The 15,872-nt window shown below is 39.7% G+C and overlaps 1 protein-coding gene across 2 annotated transcripts in view; it reads left to right on the top strand.

The window, feature by feature from the left end:
• The first annotated feature begins 2,037 nt into the window (after positions 1–2,037).
• LOC309712972 (ankyrin-3-like) overlaps positions 2,038–15,872 on the top strand; it is a 158,271-nt gene continuing 144,436 nt past the window's right edge. Inside the window, exon 1 of one of the 2 annotated variants that reach the window (XM_082544231.1) lies at positions 2,038–2,222. In XM_082544231.1, the coding sequence (XP_082400357.1) occupies positions 2,157–2,222 (66 nt within the window). In that variant the 5' untranslated portion in view covers positions 2,038–2,156. The remainder of the gene's footprint in view (positions 2,223–15,872) is intronic. The other variant, XM_082544235.1, reaches the window with a different exon arrangement.

Raw genomic sequence — 15,872 nt, 5'->3', positions numbered from 1 at the left:
AAAAAGTAGGAAGCATGCCAATCACTATAAAGTAAATATTGTGTACTTTTAGGTTATCTCTTATGTAATTTGATTAGAGGATCCATGCTATTGTTATGAGGCTTTCTTAATGAAGAACTACAGATACAGGAGATACATTGTTGTTGTTGTTGTTGTAATGACAAACTGTGGCCACCAGATGTCAGTCAGGATTCTTGAGTTAAACCAGGAAGTGTTACAGTAAAACTTCAAAGCTTGTTGGTCTCCACATAGATAACATCAAAGCAATAATTAACCTTGACTCGCCCAGAGCCAAAGTGAAATATGGCAGATTATTAAACCTTGTATTGTACCTTATTTCAGTGCATTGTATTCAAGAACTACATACACTGATGGCAAAAGACAGTTGGGGTCAGAAGCTGCATGTGTGCGTAAGTCTGCAGAGTGTGTGTCTCCATAAGAGAAAAAAAAAATTAATGAATAGCCCTGAATACAAATACTTGAATGCCTCTGCTTCTCAATGGACAATACAGTTATAATTGTACTGGGCAAACTGACTCACATTGGTATAATCCACTCACAACACACACACACACATAAAGGGCAATAATCCACAGTGATCCACCACCAGGGGCTTCCTGTCTTTGTTAATTATTGATAAGGAGGAGGCAGTGAGGGGTGTAATGGGGGTGGTTGTTGAAGAATTTTTGTCATGCTTTTCCAGTAGCAATCCATCACTTCTTTATTTTGTCCTCTTTCTCTTTTGAACCTGTTACATGAGCGTCTAATTGTAAAGATTAATAAGTTGGTATGAAATGTCCTCGAAAACCTGTCCCTTTGTGTTGTTTACATTCCATATATATATATATATATATATATATATATCTATATATATATATATATCATATAGAATCATGATTGATTGAACTAATTTGCATTGCTTATTAAATTCTAAAAGAATAATCTATTTATATCTGTATCTATAACTATATTTATATATATGTTGTAAGTGGGTGTGTCTCAAGAAGTAGAAGCTTCTAATCAAGAAGGTTGGTGTTTTCATTCTTGGTTATAACAGTATGCATACCAAAACATCCTTAGACAAAATACTAAATCCTAAGTTGCTTTCCAATGAATTCATACACTAAATAAAATACAGCATATAAAAGATTGTTCTGAAAAGTGAAGTCAAGACTGAATTCAAGAATTAGAATAACTTTATTGTCAGAAATCAGTTCATAATAAAAATGCTCATAGTAATCAGTATATACTCATACCTGTACATAGATAACACCTAAAAAATATAGAAATACATCACAGGATCATATTAATCAGTAAACTAAGTACATTTGGCACAAATAACCCCTTATACACTTTTTTTTAACTAAATAGGAGCGTGTTCTAAAGTCATCCTAGTTCAAAGTTGTTGTCATCATATCTTTAGCAAGCTGACAGGGACAAAGAGCAGTAGAGTAAAGCAAAGAAAGCATCAATTATGTTGATTAGCACTGTCGTAGCTGAAACCAATCCACTGGTTCAGCTGAGTCCTTTATTTTTGTTCCTTGGCCACCTCACAAAGCTAACATTAATTAGCAGTAACAGAAAGAGTCATTTTATACGTCTCTGAACCAAAATCTGGTTTCTATTTTTTTCCATCTTTTTTTTAAAGAAGAAATTATCTCTTGCCCTTTAAACTGTGACAAGCACATCCACACACAAAAACTCAAGCAACCGCTGATGAGCTGGTATTGATCCCTATTAATACTCAAGTCTTCGTACTGTAGCTTGTTGCTGCTCTGCTTTCACTTGTGGAGCGTGTGGGAGGCGACGGCATCCAAAGACAGGTACAAGTGAAGTATGTGAGCAAGAAAGGGAGACAAAAACACACACAGGGACGGAGAAAGAGCGAGAATGTGCGTCCCCCCCCCCCCCCCCCCCCCACCATCACTCCTGCTGAGCTGCCTTTTTGGCTTCTCTTCTTGTGGACAGAGTGTGTGTGTGTAACTCTGTGTGCGTGTGTGTTTTTGTGGAAGTGGGTGTGAGCAGCTGAGCGAGTTGGCCGCTGCGCGTGCTGAGAGTGGCCACCGCTCCACTCTTCACCGCTCATCCATGCTGGATTAAAAAAACCTTTTTTGGAGTCATACAAACAGCTGTTGGGGACACGTACAGCTGCTGCCATGAGTGAGGAGGCTAAAAACAAATCTGCGGGGAAGTCGGCTCATCACAAGAAGAAAGGGAAGAAGGTAAAAGAAACACTGAGCTCTACTTGGCTTTGTAAACAACATGGTGTAGCTGCTTCAGGTGAAGCCAAATTAATTGTTAGTAATTCAGATTAGAAATGAGCGCTGCTTGTATTTTTATAACAGAAGTTGTAGCATACTTTTCCAAAAAGGATTTTTTTTTAAATTTCCATTATTTTGTCTTTGTGTGTGGATTTGATGCTGGAGAGCAGCTCTTTTGTTGTGGTTGCTATCAGCCTTTGTTAGGTGATTTGTTGATAGAGCCCTATCTTGGATTGCCGAGCTCTCTTAACATTTTTAATTACCTTTATCGGTCATATTAATATGGTAATTAATTCAGTATGGATGCAATATTATTTGATGTGATGTTCATTGTGTACAGTTCACTTACTGAAGTGACTCATACAGAGCGAAAGGATTCGTGATGTGGCAGTAATCCTGTGATACTTGAATATTTGTTTGGCTCACACAGTAATCAGCCACATATACAGGAATCCTGTCTCTTCAACAAAATATTTTAAATAAGATATTTTTTATTCCCTTTTAATCTGAATACAGTAAACCACAAAGTGTGATCGTAGGCATTAAGCACCTGTTAACCTGTAAAGATGCTCAGTGAGAGCTTAGAATAAGAAGTGGAAGAGATCAACAATGAAATGGAGGGGAGGGTACTCCAGGGGAAGCTGAGACAAAAGGATGACAAAGCAAGGAAAGGCTATGGAGGACAAAGAGGGAGAATAGGTGTAAAAAAAAAAAAAAAAAAAACTGAGGTGAAGAAGAAAAGTAGGACAGGGCTGGAAGTGAAAAGTGAACTGAAAGGTCAACATAGGGGGGGAAATGGCGTGTTTTTGACCAGCAACTGTATTGAAGCCATCCAGGGTCACATCATGCATCATTTCATCAAGACCGAGCAAATGTGGTAATGATTTGTTTGGATGGTAACGCAGAAAATGCTTTCTCACTGCTTATTGTGTGATCAAAATGGATTTGCCTTAGCTTAGCAGAACCATTAAGATTTATAGTTCTACATTAGCTGGCTGTCTGGCTGAGTGGGTGGAGTTCTGTGTGTGTGCGTGTGCGTGTGTGTGTGTGTGTGTGTGTGCAGCTCTTGCTTGTAACAAAAAATGCACACCCTTTTAAAGAAGAATCTCTGAAACTATGGTAACAGTTAAGCCATTTTTGATTAAATGTAATTAATCAAATCACATTTGCTTACACTTACTAGTCACTTTGTTAGGTACACCTGTTCAATCACTTACTAATGGAAATATCTAATCAGCCAATCATATTGCAGCAGCTCAGTGCAGACATGGACAAGGAAAGCTGCAAACCACGTATCACAATGGGGAATAGAAATGATTTAAGACTTGGAACTCGCATGGTTATTGGTACCAGATGGGCTGGTCTGAGTATTTTAGAAACTGCTGATCTACTGGGATTTTCCTGCACAACCATCTCTAGGGTTTACAGAGAATCATCGGAAAAAGATAAAATATCGAGTGAGATCTGGTTACCCCCCCCCCCCCCCCCCTACAGTCACCAGATCTCAATCCAGTAGAGCCCCTTTGAGATATGATGGAATGGGATATTTACTTCATGCATGTGCAGTCAACAAATCTACAGCGATTGTGGTGTTTCATGTAAATATGGACCAAAATATCTGAGGGTTGTTTCCAGCACTGTGTTAAATCTATACCATGAAAAATTAAGGCATCCGAATTAAGGGAGTCCAACCCAGTTCTAGTTTTTATTAAGGAGGATAGTTTAGACAACAGAAACCCTTCCCTGTCTTTAGCCAGGGGCTGCCATTAACCTGCCATTAAGTATAGAGTGACTCTATCACTGTCTGGCACGAATTAATGTGTGAATAACTGAATGAGAGCAGATTGAAACACAAGGTTAAGAACGGTTAGTCCTGTCAAAGTGTCTATGAGAGCTCAGTGAAGTTCAACTGATGTCATTGTAGTGTGCAAAAAGGCTTTACTTCAGTGCAGTACTTTATATTATTATTTGCATAAATGTTTTTAAGAAATGTTAAAAAGATCTTGCCTACCATCTTGGTTTGAAGGCTTGACATTGCCCTGACTCTCAGCAATGATTTTCACGCTTCAGTTCATCTTATTGTTGCTAATTAGCAACTTTGTAGTGAGATTTGGTGACTCTTCATACCTCTTTAGCAACTTTTATTCAAGTAGGCACCTAGTGAAAAAAGGGTGGGAGCTCTATCTGTGGAGTGAGGAATGCTTCCCTCTGTACTGTTTGTGTGCTGTGTTTGCTTCCAATTCTTCTGGATAATTGTACCCCAAACATTATGTACAACTAACACTGCTACATCTTTAACCGGAAGCTTTGGAGATCTGCTGTTGATTACCATCAAATATCCAAAGCTTGCTAGCCATTTTAAAAACCATAAATTACTTTGTTCTTCTTGCTGAAGTGGAGGTGGATGTGTTTTACTGTCTATACAATTTGTGGGTTCTTTGTGGCCCTACTGCCGCAGACTAAAAACTGCAAGCTAAGCATCATTATTCTGTAAGATTCAGCTTTATGTTTAGTCAGCTATTCCTAATAGCCTCTCTGCACAGATACACCATAGTCTTCTTTATGAATTCTATGTAACAGGTGTTTCTTGTCGTCCCAGAAAGCAACATCCCATACATTTACTGCGCCTTCTAATATTGATGTCCTTTGGAAGCAACATTATATCAGTACATGTTGGGCTATCATACTGGTGCTAAGATTAATGGTTCCTATTGTGTTTCAGGAATGCAAGTAGGCAGTCAAGAGAGGACAGAGGGAAATGAGGCTGGAGAGAAATGACCAGAAAAGTAGTGGGTAAAAAGACAAAGGAGGAAAAGGCGACCAAGTTAAACAAAAAAGCCAAAGGAAGAAAGAAAGAGAGGGAATGTGATTAATAAAGTGCAGAGAGTGAAAAGAGAGGAGCGATTGGACTGATAACCTCACGATTCAGTTGTGGGACGGCGTCTCAGCTGATGAGAGATGACTGCTGTGTCGCTGTGATCCTGTGAGGATGAGACAGTCAGGGAGAAATGTGAAGGAAGGGGAGAAGTAGCAGCAAAAGCAGATGAAAGAGTGCAGACTGAAGTGGAAGAAGAGGAGCTTGATGGCTCTATTTTAGTAAAGAAGCAAGAAGGCAGATGAAGAGATGGGTAGGCAGAGAGTGAAGAGGAGGGTTATAAAGAGGAATCCAAAGACAGGATAAGTAGAGAGATCAGGAGGATAATCTTGAAAAAAGGAGGGGTCATGTCTCCACTTTGAGATGAATGTTGCCTCCACTTTTTGCCTGTTGCTATCTTCGGTGGAAAAACCAGAGTGGAACAGGAGCACAGTTGTTGATGACAACATGCTGGATGAGTAACGCAGGAAGATCCAAGAACCATCACACACCTCTAAAAGGAACAATTGAATGCTTGCATGTGGGTGTGTTTAAAGTGAAAATTATGTGAACCTCAGATGAAGCTCAATAAACGTACTGTTGTCTCAGCTGGGTTAATTCCAGTTTATTTCCTTTTACTTTTTCTGTTGGTCATAAATTGGACAGCCCAATTCTGCCCCCAACAGTTAGCTGTGATAACATGTATGTTCTCCAGCACTCACCTGGGAAAAACTTTCAAGCTTATGATGCTTACTTCTACATACGCAATTGCTGAATTTGTGTTTTGGGGAGAGTTTCAGGCCCACATTGGTGTCCATGTGATTAGCTCTTAACCTGAACTTTTTTGACACTACTTCCTGGTGACAATAGCTGTGTGCAATGGGTCTGCATGATCAAGAGGCGGACTTAGCCTGGAACTGAAAAATAAAGCCAATATAGAATGGGCAGAAACTGCAACTTCCCCTAACAGCCACCTGAGGCTGACTCCTAAAGTGAATCAGTCCCTATACTCTAATTTTAAAATCCTCATCTTTACATAACCCAAAAGCATATTTATAGCCACAGAAATATGGTTTTGGCCTCTGTGGATAGTTTACTCCTTTATAACAGAGTTGGGTTCTTTTGACTCAGCTGGACCTGGGTCACTGGATTTGGCCTCGAGACATATGGATTGTTGTGTGGTACTGATCATATGAGGTTTTTTGGTTCACTTTTGCTGAGCGGACTTCTAGTGTTTAATTGTGTGTTCCTTGGCAGTAAGAAAAGTTGTGTATTAGGGCTGCCACGATTAGTCGACTAGTCACAATTACGTCGACTATCAAAATCGTCGACGATTGATTTAATAGTCGAAGCGTTTTTTGAACCTTTGTAAGATTCCCAAAGACGCAGGAATAAGTAGTAGGATTTAAGAGTGTAATAACGGACTGAAACAGAAGATGGCAGCACTGCATGTACAAGGATGCCAGCTGCGGTTAAACCCCGAAGAAGAAGAAACTGTATCACAGAATTCATAGCGCGGCCCTGCTCAGTTTCCAACAATGGCGGCAGCTAGTTAGTTTTAATGTTACTCTTATCATTCTTTCTGGGTCACAAAATAAACGTTTAACACATTTTCAGGCGAGACTGTAGCTGTGTAAACCTCAAATATCTGCTCAGTTTATCAAGACACCACATATTTTCAAAAGCGCTCCGACGTTTTCGGGGACGTCTGTTACCCACTACCTCGATATCTAAGCGGGGTTCAAGGCTCACTAGAGCCCGTGAGAACACCGGACTCCCGGCAAATCATTTTCAAACCCACCGCCGTCTTTTGCTACTCAGGTTAAACATGATATATAAGTCACTTAGATAAATTAAAAATGTTATTGTTTGGCTTTTTTCAGTATTTTATTTGTTCCTGAGTAAATCGGTTTGGCTGAGATTAAAGTTATAGTTTTTACACAGCTGAATAAACGTCAAGCAGACAACTGATTATCAGAAGTGTGAGATGCTCGAGAATATACTCCGGTGTCCTGTTATATTTTAGATAGCAAGGAGCAGACGGCTGAGTTTATTAAACTCCACCGAAACAATCTGCAAATTTCATTTAAATTTAATAAACTATCATCTTGTCTTTATTTTTAGTTAGCACATACCTTAAACACTTAAAGCTGTAAGCTAATGATAGTTATATAAGAGCAGATGCTGCTGGTGCAATAAGCTGTACATTTTACGTCCAATGGATGATGATCTGATTAGTCGACTAATCGCAAAAATAATCGGTGACTAGTTGACTATCAAAATAATCGTTTGTGGCAGCCCTATTGTGTATGATAACAAAGTTAACTAATGTTAGCTGATAACTTTTTCATCCAAATACAGTATATTCTGGCTCTTAAAACAAACGTTGAGGTAATTAAAACACCAGTGTTAAAGCTTCAAAATGCATAGCCCAGAAGCAATAGGTGACATCATGGTGGCTTTGTCTATCTTTTATGTTGTCCAATGCTATGGACTGTTAATGAACTTGCACAGGCTATTCTAGGGTAAATACTACATTTCCCATCCTGCAATTCAATAACCTGCTAAACTTCTTTTGTTAAACCTCTCAGCTGTGTTTGTAATCACCATCACACATTCACTGCACTCAGAAACTGCTACTTTCACCCTGCGTCATTATGAGCTGTAGAGTCATCCAACCGTCATTGTGCCGTCTGTAAAGTGTGATGCATTGTATAGTGGGAGTTGTTAGCAAACATTGTTGTACATGTCATAAACCCTTAGCCTTTTTTACTTCCATTGTGCAGCTTTTGAAAGCATCATAAAGTGGGCAAAAGTACTTAATCAAAATTTCAACAATCAAGTAAATCTATAAAAGTGCTAATGAGTGCAGTTATGCTGTTTTATTTTTATAACTCGGCGCCTGGTAATTAACCTGGGTGAACTGGCAAAGTGATGTTGTCATTATACTGCCTACAGATAAAATATTTTTAGAGTAGCCAACAAAAGGTGATCCTATTTTTTCTTGTCTTTATTACATCATGTTTTGGTCTAGGTTATTACATATCAGCGGTTTTCTTAAACGCAAAGTCTCTGAATGTTGCAGAAATGGAAGCAAGAAAAGGTGAGAGGCGGAGACCCTGTGGGACCAGAGAGCTTAGCAGGTGTGTTAATGGATGTAACTATGACAACTAAAGACCTGCTGGGAGAGGGAGGAAGTGAGAGCATCAGAGTGGAGCTGTGGAAGTTAGTCATCAGGTGCAGAGAACGCATAAAGGCTCACGCACTATGTGAAGTTGTTTCATACGTGGAAATCGTTCAATTGGGCACTAGAATGCACTTAAGTTTGCCCAGAGTAAAAGTGTCTCTGAATAAACTGGATGAACTCGGGGTTTGGAGGATGAACACATCTATATCAGCTGTTACACCCTGTGTGGGTCCACTATACACACATATACACTTGGTTTGTATGTCCAGAATGGACTCATGCAAGTAGGGAAGACAGGAGACGGCATGCACGTGTACCAAAAAAATACCTCAGCAGAGTGTGGAGGTGGAGGTGCCAAATTCTAAGAAATCTCTTCAGTCTGCTCAGAAGTGATGCTGGTTTATCTAAATACTTAATAAAATATGACCAAATCCACGGACAATAACCATATCCAACTTCTTAATAGCAATGAACTGGTCTGCATTGGTGCATCATATCTTTATTCTCTTCCCCCTCCTGCCCCCCCCCCCCCCCTCTTTCTTAAATAGATAACTATCATATCTGATATCATATCTCACAGTACAATAATATTGAATGGGTTGCATTGTTGTATTTTGTCATGTTTCTCAGGTCTTTGTCTGAATTTCTACGAACATTATTGCTAAGGATTGTCTTATTGCATTGGAGTCACACTGGGTTAAATATGTACACTTGGGTTTTAAGGGGTATTTATTATTTTCTTCTTTTTTTGGGGTTGTATGGAAGCCCCAAACGCAATTTCATTGTTCTTGACAATGACAATAAATAAATAAATACTAAATACTAAATCACAATGCGTGATAATACATTCATGTGAGGTATCAGCTCAGCTCTGCAGGTTCAGATTGACTTCAGGAAAAAAACATCCCATCTGTCAGAGGTAGGTGAGCGGCACATGTATGCCCGGTGTATCAGTGTTTTTGTGCTGTTTTAGTAAGAGAAGTGGACTATTGCTTATGTAACATGACTGCCCACGTTCAGTCATTTTCAGCCCACACCCTCTCCAGTGTCAATACTGTCAATGCTTTCAATAGGCACGAACTGGTAGTTTCAGCACACTGGCAAACTGCTTTATCTGCAGTAAAGAGCAAGAAAATAGAGTTGTTTGCTGAAATTTTACTTTGGCATTTACAAGAAATGTATAAATGTTGATCTAAAGCTTTTACTGCTTACATGACTGCTTTGTTTAATTAATAAATAATAAGGTCTTATCTTTTGAGTATCCTTCCCACTCAGAAGGGTTTATAGTGACGATGCTTTAGTCAGAGGTTCATGCAAAATACAGCGGATGGCAATAGTCCTCACATCAGAATAAATGTAATCAAATTACTCAGAAGCTTTATTAATATTACACTCCCATAACATTGTTTTATATAAATCTAAAAGGTTCAAAACTGACACAGACAAGAAATTTCTATTTATTATAAATTCTTTATTTTTTCATTGGTGCCTATATCGCCTGCAGTGCAACTCGACTTGATTTCAGCTGCATTTTCAGGTGTATTACGCTATAATATAGCTTGTAACTATAACTCTACAAAAAAATACAAAAAGAATAATTACTTGGTTATTTTCATATACACTCACTGGCCTCTTCATTAGGTACACCGTGCTTTGTACTGGGTTGGAGCCCTTTTTGTATTCAGCTCTGTCTTATTACTTCGTGTCACAGAGTCAACAAGGTGCTGGAAACTTTCCTGAGAGATTTTGTCCAGTTGATGCAATAACATCACACAGATGTTACTGCAGATTTGTTGGATGCACATCCATGACGCCAATCTCCCATTCCACTACATCTTAAAGGTGCTCCATTTGATTGGGATATGGATTGCAGAGGCCGTTTGAGAACAGAGAACTCATTGTTACGTTGAATAAACCAGTTTGAGATGATTTGAGCTTTGTGATATGACACACTATATTGCTGCAAGCAGTCATCAGATGGCTACACTGTGGTCATAAAGGAATAGACATGACATAATCAGTAATCAATTGGCATTTGAATAATGCTCACTTGGTACTGAGGAGGCAAAGTGTGCCAAGAAAATAACCCCCACAGCATTATACCACCAGCAGCCTGAACTATTGGTACTAGGCAGAATGGATCCATGCTTTCATGTTGTTTACCCTATGTTGTTTGTGAACCTACTATCTAAATGTTGCAGCAAATATTCAGACTCTTCAGGTCAGGAAGTTTTTTTCAAGTCGTCTGGTGTCCAGTTTTAGTGACCTGTAGCCTCAGCTTCCTGTGCTAAGCTGACAGGAATGGCACCCAGGCTGGTCTTCTGCTGCTGTAGCCCATCTGCCTCCAGAGACGTTTGTCTGGATACCTTGGTTGTAAGGAGTGGTCATTTCATTTACTGTTGCCTTTCATTCAGCACAATGCTGTCAACGAAACATTTCACATTGTATTTCTATTTTTGAAGTTATTCTGATAAAACCTTAGAGGTGGTCGTATGGGAAAATCCCAGTAGATCAACAGTTTCTGAAATATTCAAACCAGCCCGTCTGGCATAAACAACCACGTTCAAAGTCTTTTAAGTAAGATTATAGGTATTATATGTGGATTATTGACCTAGTATTAATTTAATTTTTAAATGGTGTGGTTATTGGCAATACATGCACAGTGCGACACCTCCGTACAGAAATTCGGAAAAATGCGGTATTAGAAAAATAAAATCAACTTTTCAAGTAGGCTGTCAGCTAAGCTGTATGTGTTTTTATAAATTATTATGGTTCTAAGTAGAGATGGACCGATACTGACCTAAATTACTGGATCGGATATCGGAGAAAAATAAAAAATGTAATCCGATCCATTAAATATCACGAAAGCACCTCACAAAACTTGCAACACGCCGTAACTCACCTCAGAACGTTAGCACGTCGGAGCAGTATGCATCACGTGATAGAGCGGCTGTGGCATGCGGGACCTGTCGGTGGTCTGGATAGCATGTGGAGCTTCGCTAGCAACCTGGCATTTCATCTCCGACAAAGTTATCCCGAGAGAAGTAAAGCAAGTGTGTAAGTCCATCTCTGAATGTTTGTAAAGCATTCCTGCGTTAAGCTTAACAAGCGACTGCCTCTCGCTCTCCGGCTGCTACTTCAATCGCGAAACTGCTTAACGATCAGCTGATCGGCTTTTCTGTCGCGAGTCCGTGTCTCTTGTTTGTTTTTGGCCCACTTTGCACCAGAAAGAGGAAACCAGCGGCTGAACAACAGCAGCACGTTTAAGCTTGATAAGCTGTTGTTAGAATTTATTTAATATTACTTTCTACACCAGGATCTTTTTCTACATAGCTGACGTAGCTGACGCTGGTAACTGTGCAGGGGCGGATCTAGCAAAGTTTAGCCAGGGGGGCCGATAGGGCATTAACAGGGAAAAGGGGGCACAAAGACATACTTTTCTTTCTTATTCTCATTTAAAATGTCGAGCTTTTAATAAATAATTATCTGACACCCAAAGTTTTAATTTGATGTAAAATGAATAGAAGTCAATTACTGTATATAGTGACTATTAAGTCTAATATATATACCCTAGTAAGCTATAGTACTTTTTACTTTGGGAAGGTACCATCTGTGCAGTCTGCAATTTTGTTGAAGAAAGATGTTGAATCTATTTAATATTTCTTGAAAAATAATTGATTTCTGTGCATTTTTTTCACACTTCATCAAATTAAGGTTGATTACGTCGATTAAGCATCATGAGGTGGAGCGTGAGGGGTGGTTCCCTATTTTTTATTTATTTATTTTTGTTGTTGCTGGGAGTTGGAACCCTATTAGTTAGGTTGCTTAATATTTACGCTAAGTACTCTTTAAAATACCAGAATAGTGAGGATGGTGTAGGTTTAAGTTTATTAGATTGATCAGTATTGCTGAACTATGAAATATTTTTTTTGTATACAGGTATAACAGAATAGCTTTAGTGTAGTTGTTGTTTTAAACTTGAGTATGAACTTGCAGACTTGCAAAATGCAGCAAGATATTTTAAAAAACAGTTTTGTTGATTAAAAAACACTATATCGGATTCATATCGGTATCGGCAGATATCCAAATTTATGATATCGGTATCGGTATCGGACATAAAAAAGTGGTATCATGCCATCTCTAGTTCTAAGCAACGAGGTGGGGTGCCTCTCGGCCTGGGGCTCGGTCACTCAGGCACAGCTGGGGGCCGGCGGAGCTCACGGGCGCGTCACTGCAACTCCCCCTGACTTCTGCTCCGCGGCTGCTGGGCGAGCCCTCATCTGGGACTCTCCTCAGCTCTTACTGGAACGGTGGCGCGGCTGCCCCTCTGTTGGTCTTCCATGGTCTCTTGTGTTCTGGGGGCCTCTGGACGTCTGGAGTTTTGATCTCCTCCATACCCGCTTCACACCCTGGAGGACGGGGCTGTGGCCCCCCCACACTCCCTAGCAGATCATTACATGGAGAAACCTTTGGAATGCAAGCATGCTGATCCACACAGGTATGCACACATGGGTATTCACAGACGCGGACTAAAGCTTTCTTGGCTGCTACCTCAAAGCACACTGTGCGCTGTCTATCTTGCGTGCTGCACAATATCGTTTATTATTTAGTAAATATTGATATCTATGACTAGCTAGTTTATTGTGATGGTGCTTTGTTTTCTCTATTATTATGTTGCTCTTTGTTGTTTGCTGTCTCCTCTGTTTGTTTTTTTTGTTTGTTTTTTTTTTTTTCTCCATACAGGTGACCCAGGAGTTCTTTTTTTTTTTCTCTCTCTCTTCCCCCCCCTTCTCACCGTCTCTTCTCCCCTTTGGTTTTCTTTCTTTCTCTCCCCCTCTTTCTCTCATTCATTCCCCCTGTCCTATTTATTAAAAAAAAAAAAAAAAATGACAAAGGATGAACTGAAGCTCTGCCATCACGTAATGTCGCATACTGCTGTTTCTGATGTCATTTAAAGAAAAAAAAAAAAAAAAAAAAAAATAGTTCTAAGCAACGTGAGAGTATTTACACATTGGCTTGAGTTTCCTTCTCTTCCAGAGGGCGGTGCTGGGTGGAGTCAGACAGGTTACCCTACACCGGGGTTTAATCCCAGTTGGAATGCCGGCATAGCATTTTGCAAGCACAGAGCTGGCTGTCCTCCCGTACAGTTCACCATTCCTGTTGAGACGGACATTGCCGGGGATATCTGATAAGTCTTCAGACAGTGTTATGAGCCATTGGTAGAGTTTGGCCAGGTTGTACTATGAGTGCCATATTGCAAGCCATTCCCTGAGAGCAGGAAGTGCTGACTGCACAGCGTGACATTAACTGACGAGATGGCCCATTCTGAAATTCTGCTGGCTTGCTCAGAAAGTCTGCAACGTTATACTCAAGTCACACCCATGGCATCATGTACCAATGGGGTGGAAACAGCATTAGAGGAAACCAGTAAAGTGAAGAGATTTTTAAAAGTTGCTAATAATAACAAACTCCACTTTAAAAACGATAAGATGTGAAACTTATAAGTGGACTGGTGCTGATTTTGCCCCAAGAAATTGTTTATGCATCTTTTAATGCAATCTTACACTTCCAATTACAAAAATAAGCATCTGATTTATAGTAAAGACTTCAATTATTTTTCTTTAGGAGCAAGACCTCCTGAACAGCTGTTGGAAGTATTTGACATGACGAAGGGACGGCTGGGGGTATTCGCATTGTGCCGCTAGAGGTGAAATTCTTGGACCGGCACAAGACGGACGAAAGCGAAAGCATTTGCAAAGAACTTTTTCATTAATCAACACAATAATTTTATAACGAATCTTCATTGTTACAACTTTCCTTTTTTTTAAAAAAAAAAAAAAAGCATATTACAACATCTTTATTTGGCTTTCAGTCTATGAAAAGAAAACAATAATGGAGTGCTGTCAAAATGGCCATTCAGTCACTATTTAGCTACGTTTTCAGATTACATCTGTGGTGAAGGGCTCTTTCTTGTTGGAAAGGTTAAAGTAGCTGCAATAATACAGGTTAAAAGGTCTAGAGTCTCATTCAAGCATGCTGCATTGTGAATGTATGTGATGTAGTCGAGCATGCTGAGTCAACCAAGTGTCCTTGAATCCCACACACACGGCTATAAAAATTATTAAAAGAATTTGAGGGTGAATACAGAAAAAGATAATGATATTAAATCAAGCATTTAGCAACAAGATGCTTTTGATGAAGTGATGATAAGAAATGTGTGGATTTAGAGGAGCAGACTTTAATACTTGGTGTTAATACATAGTATATTGATGCACTATTCATCATGCACTGATTTTCAGTCCCTCCCCAGTTTATTGTTTGTATAGATATTCTAGCCAAATAAGCAGCACACGGTATAATGAAGCTGGTGTAATTCTTTGGGGTGAGAGTTCCTGCCAGCAGGGTCCTTTAGAGCCAACATATTGTGTTTTTGCTGAGGCAGCCGTGGAGCAGAATGCTGCACTTGGCTCCATTTTTCACACTTCACAGGAACAGAATGAAGCCCTGTGCTTTTATCATGGCTGCTTCATTTGAAAGGTTTTCACTCTTTACCCCCTCTTGCTTACTCACACACCCACATGCATGTAGAGACAAAGACAAGTTACTTGGAAGTGATACGGTGAAAGAGAAAAGCAAAATAAGTTGGTTCCACTTCTTGGCCTGCACTCAACGAATCTGTTCCAAAAGTACATTGCTGTGTTTGCCGTACTCAGCAGTTGACTAGCACCCAGGATTGCAGATCTTTTTTTTTCTCTCCCAGATCTGTGCTTTAATCAGCTCTTAATCATCAGAAAATAGAATATCTGTACAGCATCCGTTTGTCTTTATTTAGATCTTCCGTTTTTTATTCCTATAGACTCATTAACAGCTGAATGAAAGGTTAATTAACAGTGAATTAACAGTAAATTATTTACATTTTAACTGAACCCCTTATTGAGCTTTGTGACATGGAGAGTTATCCTGTTAGAAGTAGTCAATGGAAAGATGGATACACTGTGGTCATAAAGGGAGGGACATGTCAGCAACACTATGTGACATGGTCAGCAGGTGGTATTTAAACAATGTTCAGTTCCTACTAAGGGACGCAAAGCGTGCCAAGAAATGATTCCTCACATCATTACACCACCAGCAGCCCTAACTACTGATTCAAGGCAGGATGAATCCATGCTTTCATATTCTGAACCTACCATCTGAATGTCACAGTAGTTAATCGAGACTCAGCAGACCCGGCTTTTGTCCAATTTAGGTGAACTTGTAAGAATTGTGGCCTCAGTTTCCTGTTCTTCTTGACAGGAGAGGCACCCAGTGTGGGCTTTTGCTGCTGTAGTCCATCTGCTTCAAGGTTCTACAGGTTTTTATCACCTTCCTTTCAGCACAAAGCAGTCTAACAATTCTGCTCTGGTATTTTGCCCAGAGAACTCCTGCTTACTGGAACTGGATCAGTTTTTTCGGACCATTCTCTTTAAACTCTGGGGATGGCTGTGTAGGGAAAATCCCACTTTTTTGACAGGGTGATTTTATCTGCCATGGTCTCAGTACACAGTGGCACACTCCTAAAATGAGTCACATT

Source organism: Aulonocara stuartgranti, assembly GCF_965226115.1.
Source record: "Aulonocara stuartgranti genome assembly, chromosome: 8".
Taxonomy (NCBI): domain Eukaryota; kingdom Metazoa; phylum Chordata; class Actinopteri; order Cichliformes; family Cichlidae; genus Aulonocara; species Aulonocara stuartgranti.
The sequence above is the reverse complement of the archived record's forward strand: the minus strand, read 5'-3'. Positions and strand labels throughout refer to the sequence as shown.